At 56.2% G+C, this 16,012-nt stretch overlaps 1 protein-coding gene and 1 long non-coding RNA gene across 12 annotated transcripts in view; one reads left to right on the top strand and one right to left on the bottom strand.

The window, feature by feature from the left end:
* Window positions 1-16,012, top strand: part of DAAM2 (dishevelled associated activator of morphogenesis 2) — a 117,676-nt gene that overhangs the window by 32,100 nt on the left and 69,564 nt on the right. For 2 of the 11 annotated variants that reach the window (XM_051854764.2, XM_051854762.2), the window contains exon 1: window positions 2,301-2,449. The exons of 4 other annotated variants lie outside the window; for them this stretch is intronic. In XM_051854764.2, the coding sequence (XP_051710724.2) occupies window positions 2,347-2,449 (103 nt within the window). In that variant the 5' untranslated portion in view covers window positions 2,301-2,346. Of the gene's footprint in view, window positions 1-1,398; window positions 1,688-2,299; window positions 2,450-16,012 lie in introns of those variants that run through there. 5 more of the 11 variants (XM_051854765.2, XM_051854763.2, XM_017345098.3 and 2 more) reach the window with 4 other exon arrangements.
* Window positions 5,563-9,184, bottom strand: LOC138849666 (uncharacterized). Its single transcript, XR_011388686.1, has 3 exons — window positions 8,829-9,184; window positions 6,799-6,943; window positions 5,563-6,250 (listed from the first exon to the last, which is right to left on the bottom strand). It is a non-coding gene; the product is annotated as an uncharacterized lncRNA (long non-coding RNA).

Raw genomic sequence — 16,012 nt, 5'->3', positions numbered from 1 at the left:
AAGCCCCAACTCCTAACACCAGCACATCAAGTTGTGACCTTCTGAGGCAGCACAAACACTCATCCATTACAGGGGGCAAAGCTTGTGGGGATTTAGGGAAGACGCACGGGATTCAGTCTGTGGGAGAGGAGGACTCCACAGCAGCAGTGACGACAAACCTGAAAGATGCCACCCCCACGGGAGGAGGGGGAGGAGGTCCTTTGCAGAAGGCACTGTGTGTGCAAGGTGTACAAGTGGCTGGGTGCCGGACAGGCTTGTGCAAGCTTTGGTATCTGGCCAGGCTGCTGGGAGGGACGGTGGAAGCTGCAGAGGGCATTGATGGTCAAACTATGAATTCCTATGGCGAATTTGGACTTGAATTTTTCAAGTACCTGGTTTTTAAATAGGTTTTATTTCAGTGTTGGCTAACAGAAAAAGCTATTGCTTTAATTTCACTTAAAACCTGTCTCTTGGTCTATAATAGGCAAACTTTAACTCAAATAGAGTTAATCACAGTGTTTCCCGCACTGTCCTGTTTTTCACTCTCTCTTAGAACTTCCACGTGGGATGCACACATCTTTCTTGCTCTGGTCTTGGTGGTTTGAAGTATTTGAGTGGCAGAGAGAAGTGCAATCTTTGTTATTTTTTTCCTCTTTATAAAGAATAAGTATTTTGGAACGTGGAAAAGATAGAAAGCTATAAAGATGGAAAGAAAGGGCGTACGTGATCTGCCCCTGAGAGACAAGGCTGATGCCGGCATTTGGGGAGCACTGTGAGGGCCAGACGGCTCGCTTTGAATGTTGCTGTATCTGAGCTGTGAACCTGACCTCGGCAGGTGCTCCAGCTCCAGCTGCAGACAGACGCAGCCAGGTTTCCCTGGACTCTCCGGAGGAAGCTTCATGTCTTAGCTCCATTAGAATCACTTTTGCTCAGTTCCTGACTTTTCCCCTCATGGCCTGTGTAGTTTTGGCAATTTACCCTCTCTAGGCCTCAGTTTGATTGTCTCTAAAATGGGAGTAACTACAAAAACAGTGATAATGGCCCCTTACGTTCTTGTGAGCGCTGGAGGAGTTTCTCCACTCGAAGCACTCGGGGAAGTGCCCAGTACAGAGTGAGTAATTACTTTTTGGATATCCGCTCTTGGTTATTGAGCTGCCCCCTGGAGGCCAGCCGTGCAATGGGAGAAGGCTCTTTGCCTCAGCGTCCTCGTTCTCTGGAGGGTGTGTGAGCTTGTTGGTCTTCAGGGTTAGGCTAGTGCAGGGCCAGGGGCCTGGAGCTTGGTCAGAGCTGTTCCTTGGGGAATGCTGGCCCAGGCTTCTCACGCCTTCCCTTCTCCCACTTCCGCCCCCTGGCTGGCCGGCTCGCAGGGCAGGCTGTCCCTTTAAGAAAGACAGTAGCACGCACAGCAGCTGCCCAGCCGGCCCTGCCTCCTCTGCTGAGCACAGAGCTAGAGCTGGGGCTGCAGCTGGAACCCTCCTGGGCTGCAGGAGCACCAGAGCCTCCAGAGAAGGGGTGCAGCTTGGGATCCAGTGCACACACCCCTCCACCCCGGGAACCCATGCCCACAGAAGGACCCCCTGTCCGCAGCCCTCCACTGCCGCCCTGGGCTGCCGCCACCCAGCTCTGGCTCTGGGACGTAAGAAGCTCATTCTTGAGGCCTGAGCTCAAGATCCCTAAAAAGAAAGTTGGAAAGTAGCAAATGAACTTGGTAAGTGAAAGAAACCTGCACTGCCTTCTCCAGGGACTGCGAAGGGCGGTATTTGGGTTGAGTTCTGGTATTTTTTTTTTTTTTTTTTTTTTGCCAATGAGATCTGATAGGCAGATGCGAGAGGAAGCCAGATGGAGGTGAGGGCTGGGATCCCCAGTGTGGGTAGGTGGTGAAACTTGGACTTGGGGGTAACCCCCAGCCCCTCCTCCCAATGGTTGTCACCCTCAAGGCAAGGAGCTGAGGGTTGACATCTGGACACAGCTGGAGGCTGGCCCAAGGCGTGCAGACCGGGGAGGGGCGGATGTCAGATTTCTCCCTCATTTGGAGAAAACTAAGTGTGGTCAAAAACGGCTGTTTGTGAAGATAGCTGGGGGCAAGTGACATATGCGACTCAGTGGGGGGTGGGGGTGGGGGTGGGGTGCCCAGGCTAGCTCCTCTTCCTCCTGGGGTGAGGAGGCCGGCCAGGCCCTGGGCTCGTTCCCCAGGCCCTGAAAGGTCTGTGTTGTCCCCGTGGCCTTGCCCGTGAGCTGTGTTGGGCAGTGCGCGGTGGGAGGAGGCAGCTGTGCCAAGGGCAGGAAGAAAGGAACGCTGTTACTGCTGAGGGCTGGGAACGTGGCCTCGGGGGAGGCCCATGCCGCTCAGAGCTGGCAGGAGAAGGAATGGGGGAGAGGTCTGTGCAGCGGGGCTGTGGGGCCGGGCCAGCACCTGCCCTCCGCACCACGCAGGGCCCTCCCACCCCCACTTGCTGTGGCACGGACGCAGGTGAGCCCCCTAGGCCTGCAGGCCAGGTACAGGGTGATGGCCAGGGTCTGTGCCGGGGGTGGCCTCCCCTGCGGGCAGGACAGGGCACCAGCCTCTGCTCTCTGGCACTTGCTCCAGGCCAGGGTTTCCAAGTCAGCACTGCTTTCTGCTAACTTCTGCTCTTCTGTGCTCCTGCTCGTGCCAGGCTCTGGGTGTGGGATTTAGCACAGCACGAAGGGTTTTGATGAGACCAGGAGCATGTGAGACCTGGGACGATGTTTTGGATGTGAGATTAGAGCCGTCTCTGAGAAGGAGCCATAGTAGTTACCATTTATTCCGTTATCTTGAATGCACCGGTCGCTGTGCCGAGGGCTTATCGTCTCGTTTAATTCTTGCAGAATTTCTTGGCGTCGTGAATAATTTTGTGGATTTTTACAGATGAAGCAAGTGAGGCCCTGAGATTAGGGCTCGTTCCCAGGGACACAGAGCGGGTACACTGCACAGCCAGGACTCACACCTCTTCATTCATTCATTCATTCATTTGTTCAGCCACACTGAACTTGCAGCCTATTGTGTGCCAGCCATAGTAGCTGAGACAGAGACTGGGGAAAGGAGGCTGGGCCCACGTTCCCAGCCTGGGTCCACACCCCCATCGCATGGGGGCCTTGTGTGTGAATGTCCTCTCCAAGGTTTGAGAGCCCTGCTCGGGAATGGTCTCTTCCTTGAGAAATGTTTCATTTTGCTTTCGTTTGAATAATCATCTAAAAATTCCAGGTCATGGGAATGACCACATAAAGCCTACCATTGGCATGAGATTGGAGTCCCCAAGTTTGCATTTTGGTACAAGTTGGCAGCAAGCGGTATTGTCAAATGATAGTGTTTAACTTTTAATGCTTCTGTTTCTTAAACTGAGTTCAACATTGGATGCTTGCAAGGCCCCAAGTATCAGAGATTAAGAGTCTACAGTGATTCTTCTGCAGAACGGGCGAGGTGTGGGAAGGGGGTCCCCAGGGGGCATGGTGTAACAGCTCCTCTCCTCCGGCCAGCATTGCTGTCCTCAGCTGGGCAAAGAGGCCTCCTGGTCTCAGGCTTGGTGGGACCCAGACAAAGTCAGTGCTTCTCTCTGGCCCTTTGCAGATGATGGGACAGTTTGTGCTGAGGCTGGGGACAGTGAGTATGGGCCTCCCTGGAACTCAGTGTGGCTCCCTCCCAAGGAGGGAGGTTATTCAGAAACTCCCACCTTTCCAGGGCCCGCTGGTGGGTGGAAGGCCACAGAGCCCTCCCTGACGTGACTCTGGCCTTGCCACAGAGGGTGCCCAGGACACATGGTGCTTGCCTTGTGTTTTGGCGCTTGGGGCTGGGCAAGCAGCTGCCCGCCTGCATCGGCTCCCCGACCAGCACAGGGGTTGTGACAAGAGGCTCAGGCCCTGTGCCTCCTTTCCCAGGTCTTCCTGCTGCTGCTGAGGTTTGGGTCCTGCCGTAAAGGGGCTTTGACGCGCTGCCCCAGTGTAGCTTCCTTCGCTGGTGACTGTCCCTTGGCTGCATGCTGGGCCTTCGGCTGCATGCTCTTCCTTGCTCCAGAGCCTGCCTGGCCCTTGTCTGTCTTTGACATTAGAGGTCAGCCAGGTTTTCTGCAAGGATCCTGAGAGCCAATGTTTCAGTGCTGGGGGTGGGGGGGCACACGGTCTGTCTCCACCACTCTGCTCCTCCATCGCAGCACCAGAGCAGCCAGGGACGCCTCGTCGATGAACAGACGAGGCTGGAGTCCAACAAAATGCCATTTACAGAACCGGCGGCGTGGGCCTGGTTTGGCTGACGCGCCACACTTTGCCGCCCTGACTCGGATGGAGTTGGCCTCCGATGAGATGCAGGGACCGTTCCCCACGGCCTGCGGGATGCTTGGGCATGCATGATGGGCCCCATGTCTTCTACACTGGCAGGTGCGCTTTTTGCACTCATCCTTCTCGTGGCCCTGTAAGCCCAGCGCTCCAGCCACACCGCCCTTCCCACCCTCCTTAAACATACTCTTCCATTCCCTGCCTCCCAGGCTGCGTCTGCGCAGTCCCCTCCACCTGGGGCGCTCCTCCCCCGCCCCCTCCTGCTGCATCCCATTCTGCTTATAAGCTTGACTTCCTGTCTGGGTCAAATAGTTCCTTTGTGTCCGGCCATAATCTCCCATCCTTCAACCCTCACCGACACAGTGACTTCCTCCTGTCCTCTGCAACCCCATCTCTTTGAGCGTCCCCACACGTTAGTAATTTATTCCCAATGTTATCCCCTCAAGGACAGGAATCCCTGGGACCCGGCTCTCTCTCATGCCTGCCCCATCCTGGCTCTGCAGCAGGTCCCTAGGGAGTATTGTTGGCATCTACCCTTGGCTTCTCCTTTTATTCCCTAGAGACCGTGCTGCAGCACGGTGCTAATTAGAGGCCAGCTGTGCCATTTGGGGAACTCAGAATCTCGTCACCTGTTGGGCACTGAAACATCCCATAGCTAAATCCATCACTGGCCCTGTAACCTGAGCCTGACGCGGGCCCTGTGTCCCCACCATCCAGATCCAGTGCCCCTGTTTGTTTTGACATCCCGTGCAGGGCATGGGAGAGCCAGATTTCAAAGTGAGAATTTTTTCTAGCAGCCGTTGAAGGGCAGGCCCCTGCCAGCTCCGGGGCTCCGCTGTTAGTGTTTTCAGTTCATTAAGAAAACAAACCCTGAATCCCTGCCGGAGGTGGCCGTGCTTCTCGAGGACGGAGGAGGTTGTGTCGGCCTGCAGGACAGGTGGTCCAGCTGCTGCTGGCAGGACGGGCTGGGCTAGGTTCCGGGAGAGCCAGTGGGGACCCCCTGCTGCTGCCTCAGCCTGAGGACACACTGCAGGAGCCGTGTTGTTCAGGAGCGAGGCCCTGGGCAGGTCTGCAGCACAGCTTCTGCCCCTCTCCTCTGCCCCAGGGTGCTTCAGGGATGAGCAAGGGCCCTGGAGAGGTTCCCAGGAGCAGGAAGACGCACGAGGCTTCTGGGGCTCACTGGTCTTTTGGGGGGCCGGATTATCCCAACTGCCCAGCTACAGGAGGCGCATCATGCCAGGTGACCTGGGAATGGCTTTGGAGAGAGGGGTATGCAGTTCATCACACACAGGTGGATGTGAGCTTCAGAAGGATTTTATTCCCCTAAGGAGACCAGCATCAGTGACACCACTGGAGAAGAGCCATTTCTGCCCTGGTGGGCACTTTCCCACACCTGGCTACATTCACGGGTGTGCCTACCCTCCTGCCGGCTGGCACACCCTCTGTGATGCCATGGAGGCAATGATGGGCCTCTGCTGTGGATGGCGGTGGGCAGGTGGCAAGCTGTCTCTGGGGGGCTATGGGACTGGCCCCACTGCACCCTGCTGACTGCTGAGTATCCAGGCTGTGTGTTCTCGGGGTGGGGAGTGGGGGGCCCCTGTCACCGCCTGGCTGTGTTTTTCTTCTGCAGCTCCCAGTCTGAACACTGCCTATTGCAGTCTCGCTGCCTTATGGACACAATGGAGTAGGAGAGACACCAGTATGGCTCTGCCATTGCCCCATAGCCCGGGATCGTTCCAATTTTAGTATATGTGCTGCCTAAGCGAGCACCCAGGATCAATTGTTAGGGCCTTGGGAGCCTCCTAATAGAAAGTGAGGCTGATGCTCTGGTATTGTGTTTGCTCAGGAGTATGCACGCTGGCAGACGTTGAATAAGGGGTACTGTGCACCTGGCTCCAGGAACCTGGCCTTCCTCCTCTCCCCCTCCAGCATCTCTCCTGATCCAGCTTCTTCTCGCTGGCTGGGATCTGGCTTGCCCTAGGCGCTGTTGGGAGAAATAACAAGCACGTGATTAGTGGCTGCTCGAGCGGGGGTGGAGGCCTGGGGAGGAAGTGGTTGCATGGAGCATCTCATCTGAGTAACTGACAGTTGGTGGCAAAAATGTTAGGGCTTTTGAAATTCCTGTCCTCAGGCCCCGGGACTCAGGGTGGGGAGGGGTCCTTGCTGTCTCTGATTCGGTGCTTACTGCTCTGTGTGGGTGAAATGAGTATTCCCCAAAGCAGACTATCTCTGAGGTCTGCAGCATGAGAGGAACCAGTCGGGGCTTCTGGGGTATCTGCCTGTCTGCCCCTGTCGTCCCACTGTAGCTGCAAGGTTTGGGCTGTGTGGCTGGTGAGCCCATAAGCGTGCTCTCCTGGAGATCAGATCCAGTGTAGCAGCGTGCTCCTCAATCCCCAGATCCCTGGGCGGCAGGCAGGCTGGCTGCCTTTCAGCTTTTACATGGTTTTCCTCTTTATGTGAGGATCGATTGCATGCTACCTTAAGGAAAAGATACATAAGCGATCGGTGTGAAATATGCAAAAGCTCACTCACGAAGAGCCAGTGATGGTGATGCATGTGTCGGGTCACCGGTTCCTGTGGCTTCAACTTGGCAAACCCAGACCTTCAGCGTTGCTAGATGTACCCCAGACGGCAAAGAGAATCTTCGGGGTAAAGATGAGAAGTTGTGAGCTTGTTTCTGAAATGAGAGAGACCTCATTGCTTGAGGCCTGGCAGGTGGCTCACTGAAGAGTCTTGGCGAAGATTTCTGCATGCCTAGATGACGTCTCGGGCACCTGTGCGCCAGCCCTGCCTGCTCCACCTGTCACACTGGCTACTCTCACCCTTCCTACCACACAGAGGTTCCAGCCAACCCTCAAGCCTCACCTCAAACATCACCACTTCTGTGGCATTTCTGGAAGGCCCCCGCCGCCCCCACTTCAGGTGGCTGAGATGCCCCCTCAGCTCTGTTCCTGAAATGTGCTGTCTCACTGTCCCTAGACCACAAGCTTGCGAACTGTGACAGTCTGACAGGTTCCGTGGTGAATTTCTGGTCTGTTTCCATCCATCAGGGCTACTATGACAAAATACCACCTGATGGGAAATTCACAGGAAATTCACAGGCAATATCCAGACTTCATGGACTTCTGGGGTCTGGGAAGTAGGAGACCAAGGCTCCAGCAGGACTGGGATCTGGTGAGAGCCGCTGTCTGCTCCTAAGATGCTCCTTGCTCCTGTGTGCTCCGGGAGGGAGGAAGGCTGAGTCCTCACGTGATCCATGACCAGAAGGGATGGGGAAGGTCAGGAGGCCCATGCCAGCTCCCCCAGGCCTCTCCCAGGCGCTACCCATCATGAGGCAGGGCCCCACCCCGTGATACCACCAGCATTGGGAACAAGGGCCAGCACCTGGGTTCCGAAGGGGACACAAACACCCCAACCCTAGCCCGTCCCGGCAACAGTATCAGTGCCGAGTAGGTCCTCACTCGGTATCGGCTGAATGAATGATTATGAAACACAAGGGGATGCGTTCTGCTTACAGCCCTCCACCAAGAAGGAAGGCAGCGTGGCTGGTGTTCGGGACGGGTACCAGGGGCCAGCAGTGGTGTCTACGCAGGTCCCTCCAATCTCTGTCTTTCCCTTCAGCACTGCAGTTCATGGCTGGGGCCATGTGTCCCACGTGGGGTGTGCTGCTGGGCCAGCCTGTGTGCTCGTGGTGGGTTGGGGTCTGCATGTCCAGCGTGATCCTGGTTTGCTGTAGATACGGAGCTGCAGTCATTGGCACCGACTCCCGCTCTCTCTGGCCGCTGTCCACGCGGCGTGTGATTCTTGCGGCTGTGCCCGGGGCACGCTGAAGGAGGGTGGCTGTGTAGGGGAAGCTGCCAGCGCTTTGGGAGGCAGACAGAATCCCCATTTGTTCTTGTGGAGGACGCCCGTGTGGGGGGCGCAGAGGTGCCTTGCTTGGTATGGTGCGAGAGTTCTGGCCAGGGATGCTTCTTACATTGCCCGGGAGGACATGGGCAGGGGTGGCTTTTGTGAATTTCAGTGGGGTCGACAAGAGCAAGGATTCCTCAGGGTCACTAGGACCTCTGCCAGGGTTGCGCCACATCATTTGTCCATCTGGGCCTCCCAGCGGGTGGGAGGACCCCAGTACCTGAACCATCCCTGCTGGCTGCTAGCGGGAAGCTGGCATCCTGACCCCAGGCGCTGGAATGCAGGCATCTCTTAACCGTTAGACCAACCCGTCCCCAGGTCATTTCTTGAGTGCCCAATGCATCCATGCCTGTGATTGCTCAGTCTCCATTCCCTGGGTCCCAGATGCTGCCCCGGGCAGCTCCTCAGAGAAGCACCCTGGTCCCACGCTTCCCTGATTTCTCACCCTCCTTCCTCCCAGGCAACCTGAGACCCCACTCGTCTCGGCTTTCCTCAGCCCTTTCCCGTGTCCCCTGCCACCTGGGTGTACCCCCTCCCAACCGAGAGCGCTTCTGCTGGCCAGGTCTATGCTGTGGCCCCTCCTGTGTGTAGCATCTGCAAGGGGGAGGGCCGTAAATCCTGGCTTTCAGCCGCTCCGCCATCGCTGTCCATACCTGAGCCCACATGTCTGGAAGCTTCCGTCTCTTTCTGGTCAGGCACAGAGAAGGACGGACTCTGGGGCAGGTGCAGATCCGGTGGAGCAAGGCGAGAAGCTGGAGGCGTGTAAGGGTCCCTGTCGGAGTCCCTACACTTTGCGGGTCCCCTTTTTGTGGCTCGGCCACTCCTGGCGCATTTGCCTTCGCGCATGCGTCCTGCTCCCCCCCCCCCCCCCCACCAAGTCAGGAGGCTCGGGGGCTGCAGAGCTGAGGCTGTGTCCTTACCCCTTGTGGGGTGGGGAGAGGACACGGCGATGCTGGGGGACAGACCTGTCCCTGCAGCCCTCCTCCTGCTCAGGCTGCCCAGCTGGGCTGGCGGGAGAGTAGGCCGCCTGGGAATAGCTGGGAAGCAAATCCGGGCCTCGGGCCCACCTCCCCCAAGGCCAGGATGTGGCGTGGGACCCAGGCAGGGAGACATTCCCACCGCTCAGCTCCTTCGCTCCCAAATGCTGCAGGCCCAGGCAGCACCTCGCAGGAGGAAGGGCTGGGGAAGGCACCAGCTGCCCGGGTCAGGATGGCACCGGGTGGGCTGCACCCCCAACGCACACTTCGGACGCGCATGCTCCACCTGGACAGCTGCCAGCAGTCCCGCGGCCCTGCCTGCCCTTGACGGAGTCGGCCGAGACCGGCCCTTCCCACGAGCCAGCACCCAGGCACCGCGTTCCAAGGACTGCGCTGGGCGCTTTCACAAATGTCACCTCCTGGAGGCCTCACAGCAGCCTGGGGGTATAGCATCAACCGACCCCATTTTCCAGATGAGCAAACCGAGGCCTGTGAAGTTAAATAACTTGCCTGCATCTAAACAGAGAGCAGAGTTCCGTGTACACACCCTCTCTTACAAGGGGCTTGGATTCTAGGGACTGTGGATGAAGGGTGGCTGAAGTTCCCGTGGCGTTGGCAGAGTGGTGGCTGATAGAGAATAAACGGGTGAAACATAAAGTCTCATAAAGTGGTGATGAGGGGGAGGGGAGGCAGCATTGCTGGGAGAGGGGCTGCTCCGTGGAAGACCTGGGCAGGTGTCACAAGGGGTCGGGTGCCACTCGCCTCTCTGTGCCTGACCCACAAGGACCACAGGAGGCAGATTCTGGTTCTCACTTTCAGCTGGGGAAACCGAGGCAGAGAGAGGTGAGGAACTTGCCCAAGGTGGCACAGCAGGTGGTGGCTGGTAGGGTTTGTGCCCAGGCAGTGTAGCCTCAGTGTTCTGGCTCTTGACCACTCTGCTCTCTGGGTGCAGGGAGGTGAGAGGTCTGCATGGCTCCACCTGGGCAGGCCTGGCCCAGGCCCTGGGAGGGAGGGCAGGCAGGTGTGCAGGTGCTTGTTCCTGGTGAGAGAGCCCAGCCACGGCCACACGTGGGTAGAAGGGCAAGGCTTGACCAGGTTTGGGGAAATCCAGGTGGGAGTTGGGTCCCAGAGGCTGCAGGGCTCCTCATGTCCCTCCCCCACAATTCACCTCCCTGAGCCCTCTGAGGACTCGGGTTAGAAATGAGGGTGCTGACTTCCTGCTCACGTCCTCACCTTCCCCCTCTCCCGGTCAATCCGAGTGTCACTGACTTAGTCTACGATGATGATGATGACAATGTAATAGATTGATTGAAGACTTTGAAATAGATGGTGAAAATGAGTCCATGACACTCGGATACACGGAGCAAATAATTACCTCCCATAATGGGCACCTTGTAGGGAAAGTCTTAGCTCACCTCGCTTTGGTTGAATACAGATGCCTGGGGTGAAGTCCCAGCAAGTCGCATTGTAGGCTTCCACAGGGTGCGTCTCTCCACGCCGGTCCCTGCACAGTCTGCTTTCCCAGGGAAACCCCGCACTCCCAAGGCAGCCAGGGAGGGGCCTGGAGCCACACGGTCCCTGCTGGTCTCCCCCTGAGATGCACCGTGAGCCCTCCGCTTCTTGGGCCTCTGTTTGGAAATCCATGGAAGTGGCCAGGTTGCGGTGGGTCTTAGGGCTTTGAGGTTGGACCTGACACCTGCTTCTGAAGCTCAGAGCTCCCCAGGGAGATCTGACCTATGCCAGGTGGTGTTCTGGGCTGTGATGGCTGGGGGTGGGGTGGGGACAGCACCCAGGGCACTCCCTCAGCTGTAGCTGAGCCATATGTGACTCTGAACGCTGGGTTCTCAAGGCCATGGTGCTGCCCCAGCCGTGCCACCCGTCTTCTGCGTTATTCCGGATGGCACCACACACCTCCCACAAACCTGGGGGTGGGGAAGGCAGTGAAATCCTGGCTGTGTTTCCTTTCCCTCCCAGGGCTTGCGAGGGTTTCTGGTGTCCTTCCTGGGCAGAGAAACAAGCTTATCTCTCGTGGAGCGCTTTTGGCGCGCTCAACCTCTTGCCCTTGGGGGTTATCCATCTGTTATCCCAGGGAAAATGAGGTCTGATTTTGGAAGCATGCAGCAAGAGAGGAAAAGAAAGACACGAATCACCTGGAATTCCCAGAGGCAAACCCACTGGGAACTATTTTATGTGGCTGCCACGTGATGTGCTCCGTGGCCTGTCGGCTTGGTCCTGACTTCTCGCCACTCTCACCACTGCCCTGCTCTGGTCTGCAAAGAAGCCAGTCGGCTTCCCTGAGGTCTCACAGCTCAGCGGGGGCAGAGCCAAGTTCAGAGTCTAAAACTTGCGCAGTCTCAACCCATCCTGTTTATTAAAAAAAAATTGTATTGATTATTTGTCATTTGAGACACACACACGCATGTAGGCAGGCAGGCAAGCAGATGGCTCTTCCATCCACCAGTCACTCCCCAAATGCCTGCGATGGCTGGGAATTGGGAACCCAATCCAGGTGTCTCATGTTGGTGGCAGGAACCCAACCACCTGAGCCATCAGCTGCTGCCTGCTAAACACCTGTCCTACCTGCGTGGTGTTTCTGAGGCTTTTGCTGTTTCTTAAAAGGGAGTGCTGGGGTCAGAGTTTATCAGCCAGCACTGGGTGACCCTGGAGTAATGTAGGAAAGTCTCCAGAGAAGAGCACATGGGCTATCCCAGCTCAGCCAGGGTAAATATGAGGGCACCCCCGGTACGTTGTCACAGGGACTCGCGTCCCATGTCAGAGCATGGTGTCCTGGCCTTTAGATTCTCTGCCATCCACAGGTGTATGAATGCCTGCATCTCTGTCTTCCTATTCTTTTTTAAAAAATTGATTGGGGCCAGCGCTGTGGACAGTGGGTTAAGGCCCTGGCCTGAGGTGCTGGCATCCCATATGGGCGCCGGTTCTAATCCTGGCTGCTCCACTTCCGATCCAGCTCTCTGCTATGGCCTGGGAAAGCAGTAGAAGATGGCCCAAGTGCTTGGGCTCCTGCACCCACGTGGGAGACCCAGAAGAAGCTCCTGGCTCCTGGCTTCGGATCGGCACAGCTCCGGCTGTTGCCACCATCTGGGGAATGAGCCAGCAGATGGAAGACCTCTCTCTCTCTCTGTCTCTACCTCTCTCTAACACTTTCAAATAAATAAGAATCAATTTTTTTAATTATTTATTTTATTTATTTGAAAGGCAGAGAGAGGGGGAGAGATCTTCAAATGACTGGTTTGTTCCCCAAATGCCCACAAGAGCCAGGGTTAGGCCAGGCTGAGGTCCGGAGCCAGGAACTCCATTTGGATCTTCCACATGGGCCCATTAGCAGGAAGCTGGGTGGGATCCGGGACCTCAACAGGTGCTCTGATGTGATTCGGGCTGTGGCTCGCAGGTGGTGGTCTAACGTGTATGCCACCACGCTGGCCCCTCTTCCTGGGCTTCACACACAATGATAGTCACTGTGTGGGTGACTGTGCTGGACAGAAAGCGGGATGGCACAGCCGTTTCCTGCCCCCACCTCCCCAGCGGCTGCTCTGTTGACCGAGCCTGGGGCAGCCCCGACTCGGCCCTCTGCTTGGCTGAGCCCTGCCCTTCTCCGTCTGCCTGCCCGCCCGCCAGGAGCTGTATTCCAGCTGCTGAGCACCGCGCTGAGACATCTGATGCTCGGCTCGGGCCTTCCGTTGTGCCGAGCTGGAAGGCCAAGGCGGGGATCTAAGCGCCACAAAAATAGGGAAAAGGAGACTCTTGCTTCATATTTTTAGCTTTTGTTGCACAATCAGCTTGGTGTCACTTAAACACTGAGTAAAAGGAAGGGAGGGAAATGCGGCCACACTCGTGGCACACACGGATTCATTTTTCCACAACCTCCAGTGCCCTGGAGCATTTGCAATCAGGGCAGGACAGGGAACAAAATCAGGAGAGATGATTAAGGAACCTGAAATGCAGCACCAAGACAATGCACAGGCTGAACCTCAGACTTCCCGCCTCTCTCAGACAGCGCTGGTGTCGCCTCCTCCAGGAAGCCTTCCCTGGTGTTCTGCTCATCAAGAGCCAGCTGTGGTTAGAAGTGATGTCTTACACTCACCGTGTGCTTCTCGCGTGGTATTATGGCTGCCTATGAACGTTCTCATCCTTGAGACTGGGAATGTGAGGTGCCCAGGGATGCATCGTGTTCTTCTGGGTCTCTCCAGGGTCAGGCACAGCCACACAGGCTGAGACGGCCATGAAGCTGAGGTGCAGGCCTGGTGTCATGAAGTGTGCTATCCTCATCTGACTTGCTGTGTTTTCCTTTGCGTGTTCTCTGTGTGTGTAAGAGACACAGTGGGAAGATTGGGCGGTGTCTTGGCGATGGCTGGGAGGTCTCTCCTCATAGTCTCGAAGAAAAACATTTGGTGTGCAGTTAAGACAACCCACATCCCACATCAAAGTTCCTGGGTTCAAGTCTCAGCTCTGCTTTATTTTATTTATTTTAGTTTTTAAGATTTTTAATTTATTTTGAAAATCAGAGTTAGAGAAAGAGAGACAGAGGAAGTCTTCTATCCACTGGTTCACTCCCCAAATGGCCAGACCAGAGCCAGGAGCCAGGAGCCAGGAGCTTCCTCCTAGTCTCCCATTGGGTGCAGGGGCCCAAGGACTTGGGCTTTCTTCCACTGCTTTCCCAGGCGCACCATCAGGGGGGCTGGATCGGAAGTAGAGCAGCTGGGACTTGAACCAGCGCCCGCGTGGGATGCCAGTGCCACAGGTGGAGGCTTAACCCGCTCTGCCACAGCACCTGCCCCATCAGCTATGCTTTTGATTCCAGCTTCCTGCCAATCTGCACCCTGGGAGGCAGCCAGTAACAGCCCAAGCATGTGGGTCCCTGCTCCCCATGTGGGAGACCCCGATTGCATTCCAAGCTCCTGGCTTCATTTCTGGCTCAGCCGTGGTTGTTGCAGCTATTTAGGGTGTAAACCAGCAGATGGAAGATCTCTCTGTCTGCCTTGAGTAAATCAAACATTAATAAAAATCAAAAAGAGGAGGAGCTTGGACATGAGAAAGGCCTTGTTTTCTTCTTCGGGCTGCACGAGCATCTATCCCCTGACTCCAAACCTTGTGCTCACCGCCTTAGCCCGCAAGAGGGCGCGAGCCCTACTCTGTGTATATCAGAATCCCTGCTGCAGGGCATAGCGCCTGGGCGTGCAGTGGGCGATGATTAAACACTTGTGGGATGAGTGATTGAATGAATGGCTGAACAGATGGAGCAAGGAGCGCTTGACATCATGTTGGGGTTCAGCAGACTGAGGGGAGGAGCATGGAGCTGGCTAGGAAGGGGGGGAAGGGCATGGGCTGGCAGAGAGGGGCTGGGGCTGGGTTGGGAGGAAGGCCGCTGTGCCCTTCCTGGTGTGGGTGCCCCTAACCCGATGGCAGAGGCATGTGAGCTGGGGGTTGGCTGCGTCTTGGGGTGGGGGAGCCTGGGAGGCAGTGGGAAGTCCTACAAATGCCCTGGCCTCCAGAGAGGGCCCCCCCCAACCCAACACACACTTTGATTTCGCCTCTTTTCCTCCAGCACTTAGAATCGGAGACATTGCTCAGATTCCTCGAGTCCCCAGGGCAGGGTGGGGGTGGGGTGGGGGCAGTTCTAACGAATGAGTCTGGACACAGGCATGTGGAGTGTGGCGGGGGGAGGGGAGAGAAGTACAGTACAGGCCTGGAGAGGAGGAAGTGCTGCTCAGGGTCATGTCCAACCCCAGCACCTTGGCAGCCAGGCCTGCAGCTCTGCCCTGCCTGCCTGCTTCGGGTCTGTGCGCCCCTCACAGCCCTGCCTCCTCTAAGACGTTGCTCCATCTCACTGTGGTGTTCTATGTCAGTATTCTTTTAAAATTTTTAAGTATTGGATGAATGTGAAATACCTGCACATGTTATGGGTGCATTAAATAGTGCAATATTTCAGGAGATTGCCTGCATCTCAAGCCTGTCTGTAGCTGTCTCTAAAAAACCAACCCTAAATAACAACACCAGCAACAACACCTGCAAATTATCCACGCTTTGACTATGGGCACCCTAAGCACTCTGCGTGTCCTCATTCAACTCACAGGAAACACACAAGGTCAAGGTCATGATTGCTGTGACCCCATTTGACACATGGAGAAGTTTGAGTAAACAAGGTTAGGTGATGGCAAAGCCATGCCTAGAATCCAGACGTGACGTGCCTCACCCAAAAGCTGGTGCGTGTGATTCCTGCATCCCTTATCGGAATTCTCGAATCTGAATCCTGGCTCTGCTCCTGATGTCAGTTTCCTGCTAACGCACGCCCTGGGAGGCAGCAGATGACAGCTCTAGTAGTTGCGTCACTGCCAATCACATGGGAGACCTGCACTGAGTTCCTGGCTCCCAGCTTTGCCTACTCTAGGCCCAGCTCTTGGAGGGCATTTGGGGAGTGAACAAGCAGATAGAATCTCTCTCCCTCTGTTTGTCTCTCTACCTTTCAATTAAACAAGCAAACAAACAAACAAACATTCATGCTCACCTGTTCTCACAGCTACAGAGCCTTGCCTCTGAGTCCCACTTGGGGATCTGCATGCGAGCAAGCCCTGCAGGAAATGCTGGTGCGTATTACAGTTTGCAAATGGCAGAGTTCACTGCTCTGGCTCCAAGCTGGTTGAAAACTGCAAGTGCAGCCCAGATTTGGGGGAGCGTGTCTGTTGACCAGCATTGCTTGTGCTCTCCCTTCTGTGTACCAGCTCTGGGCTTAGGGCAACAGTCCCTAGTGTCCTGAACAGCTATTTCCCTGGTTGCTACAGGAGAATGATCCAAAGCCTCCTAGCAGCACCCGGCTCCTTGTTTCTAGGAGAAACCCTTCTCTG

Source organism: Oryctolagus cuniculus, chromosome 5, assembly GCF_964237555.1.
Source record: "Oryctolagus cuniculus chromosome 5, mOryCun1.1, whole genome shotgun sequence".
Taxonomy (NCBI): domain Eukaryota; kingdom Metazoa; phylum Chordata; class Mammalia; order Lagomorpha; family Leporidae; genus Oryctolagus; species Oryctolagus cuniculus.
Note: the sequence above shows the minus strand (reverse complement) of the source record. Positions and strands in the feature narration are given on the sequence as shown.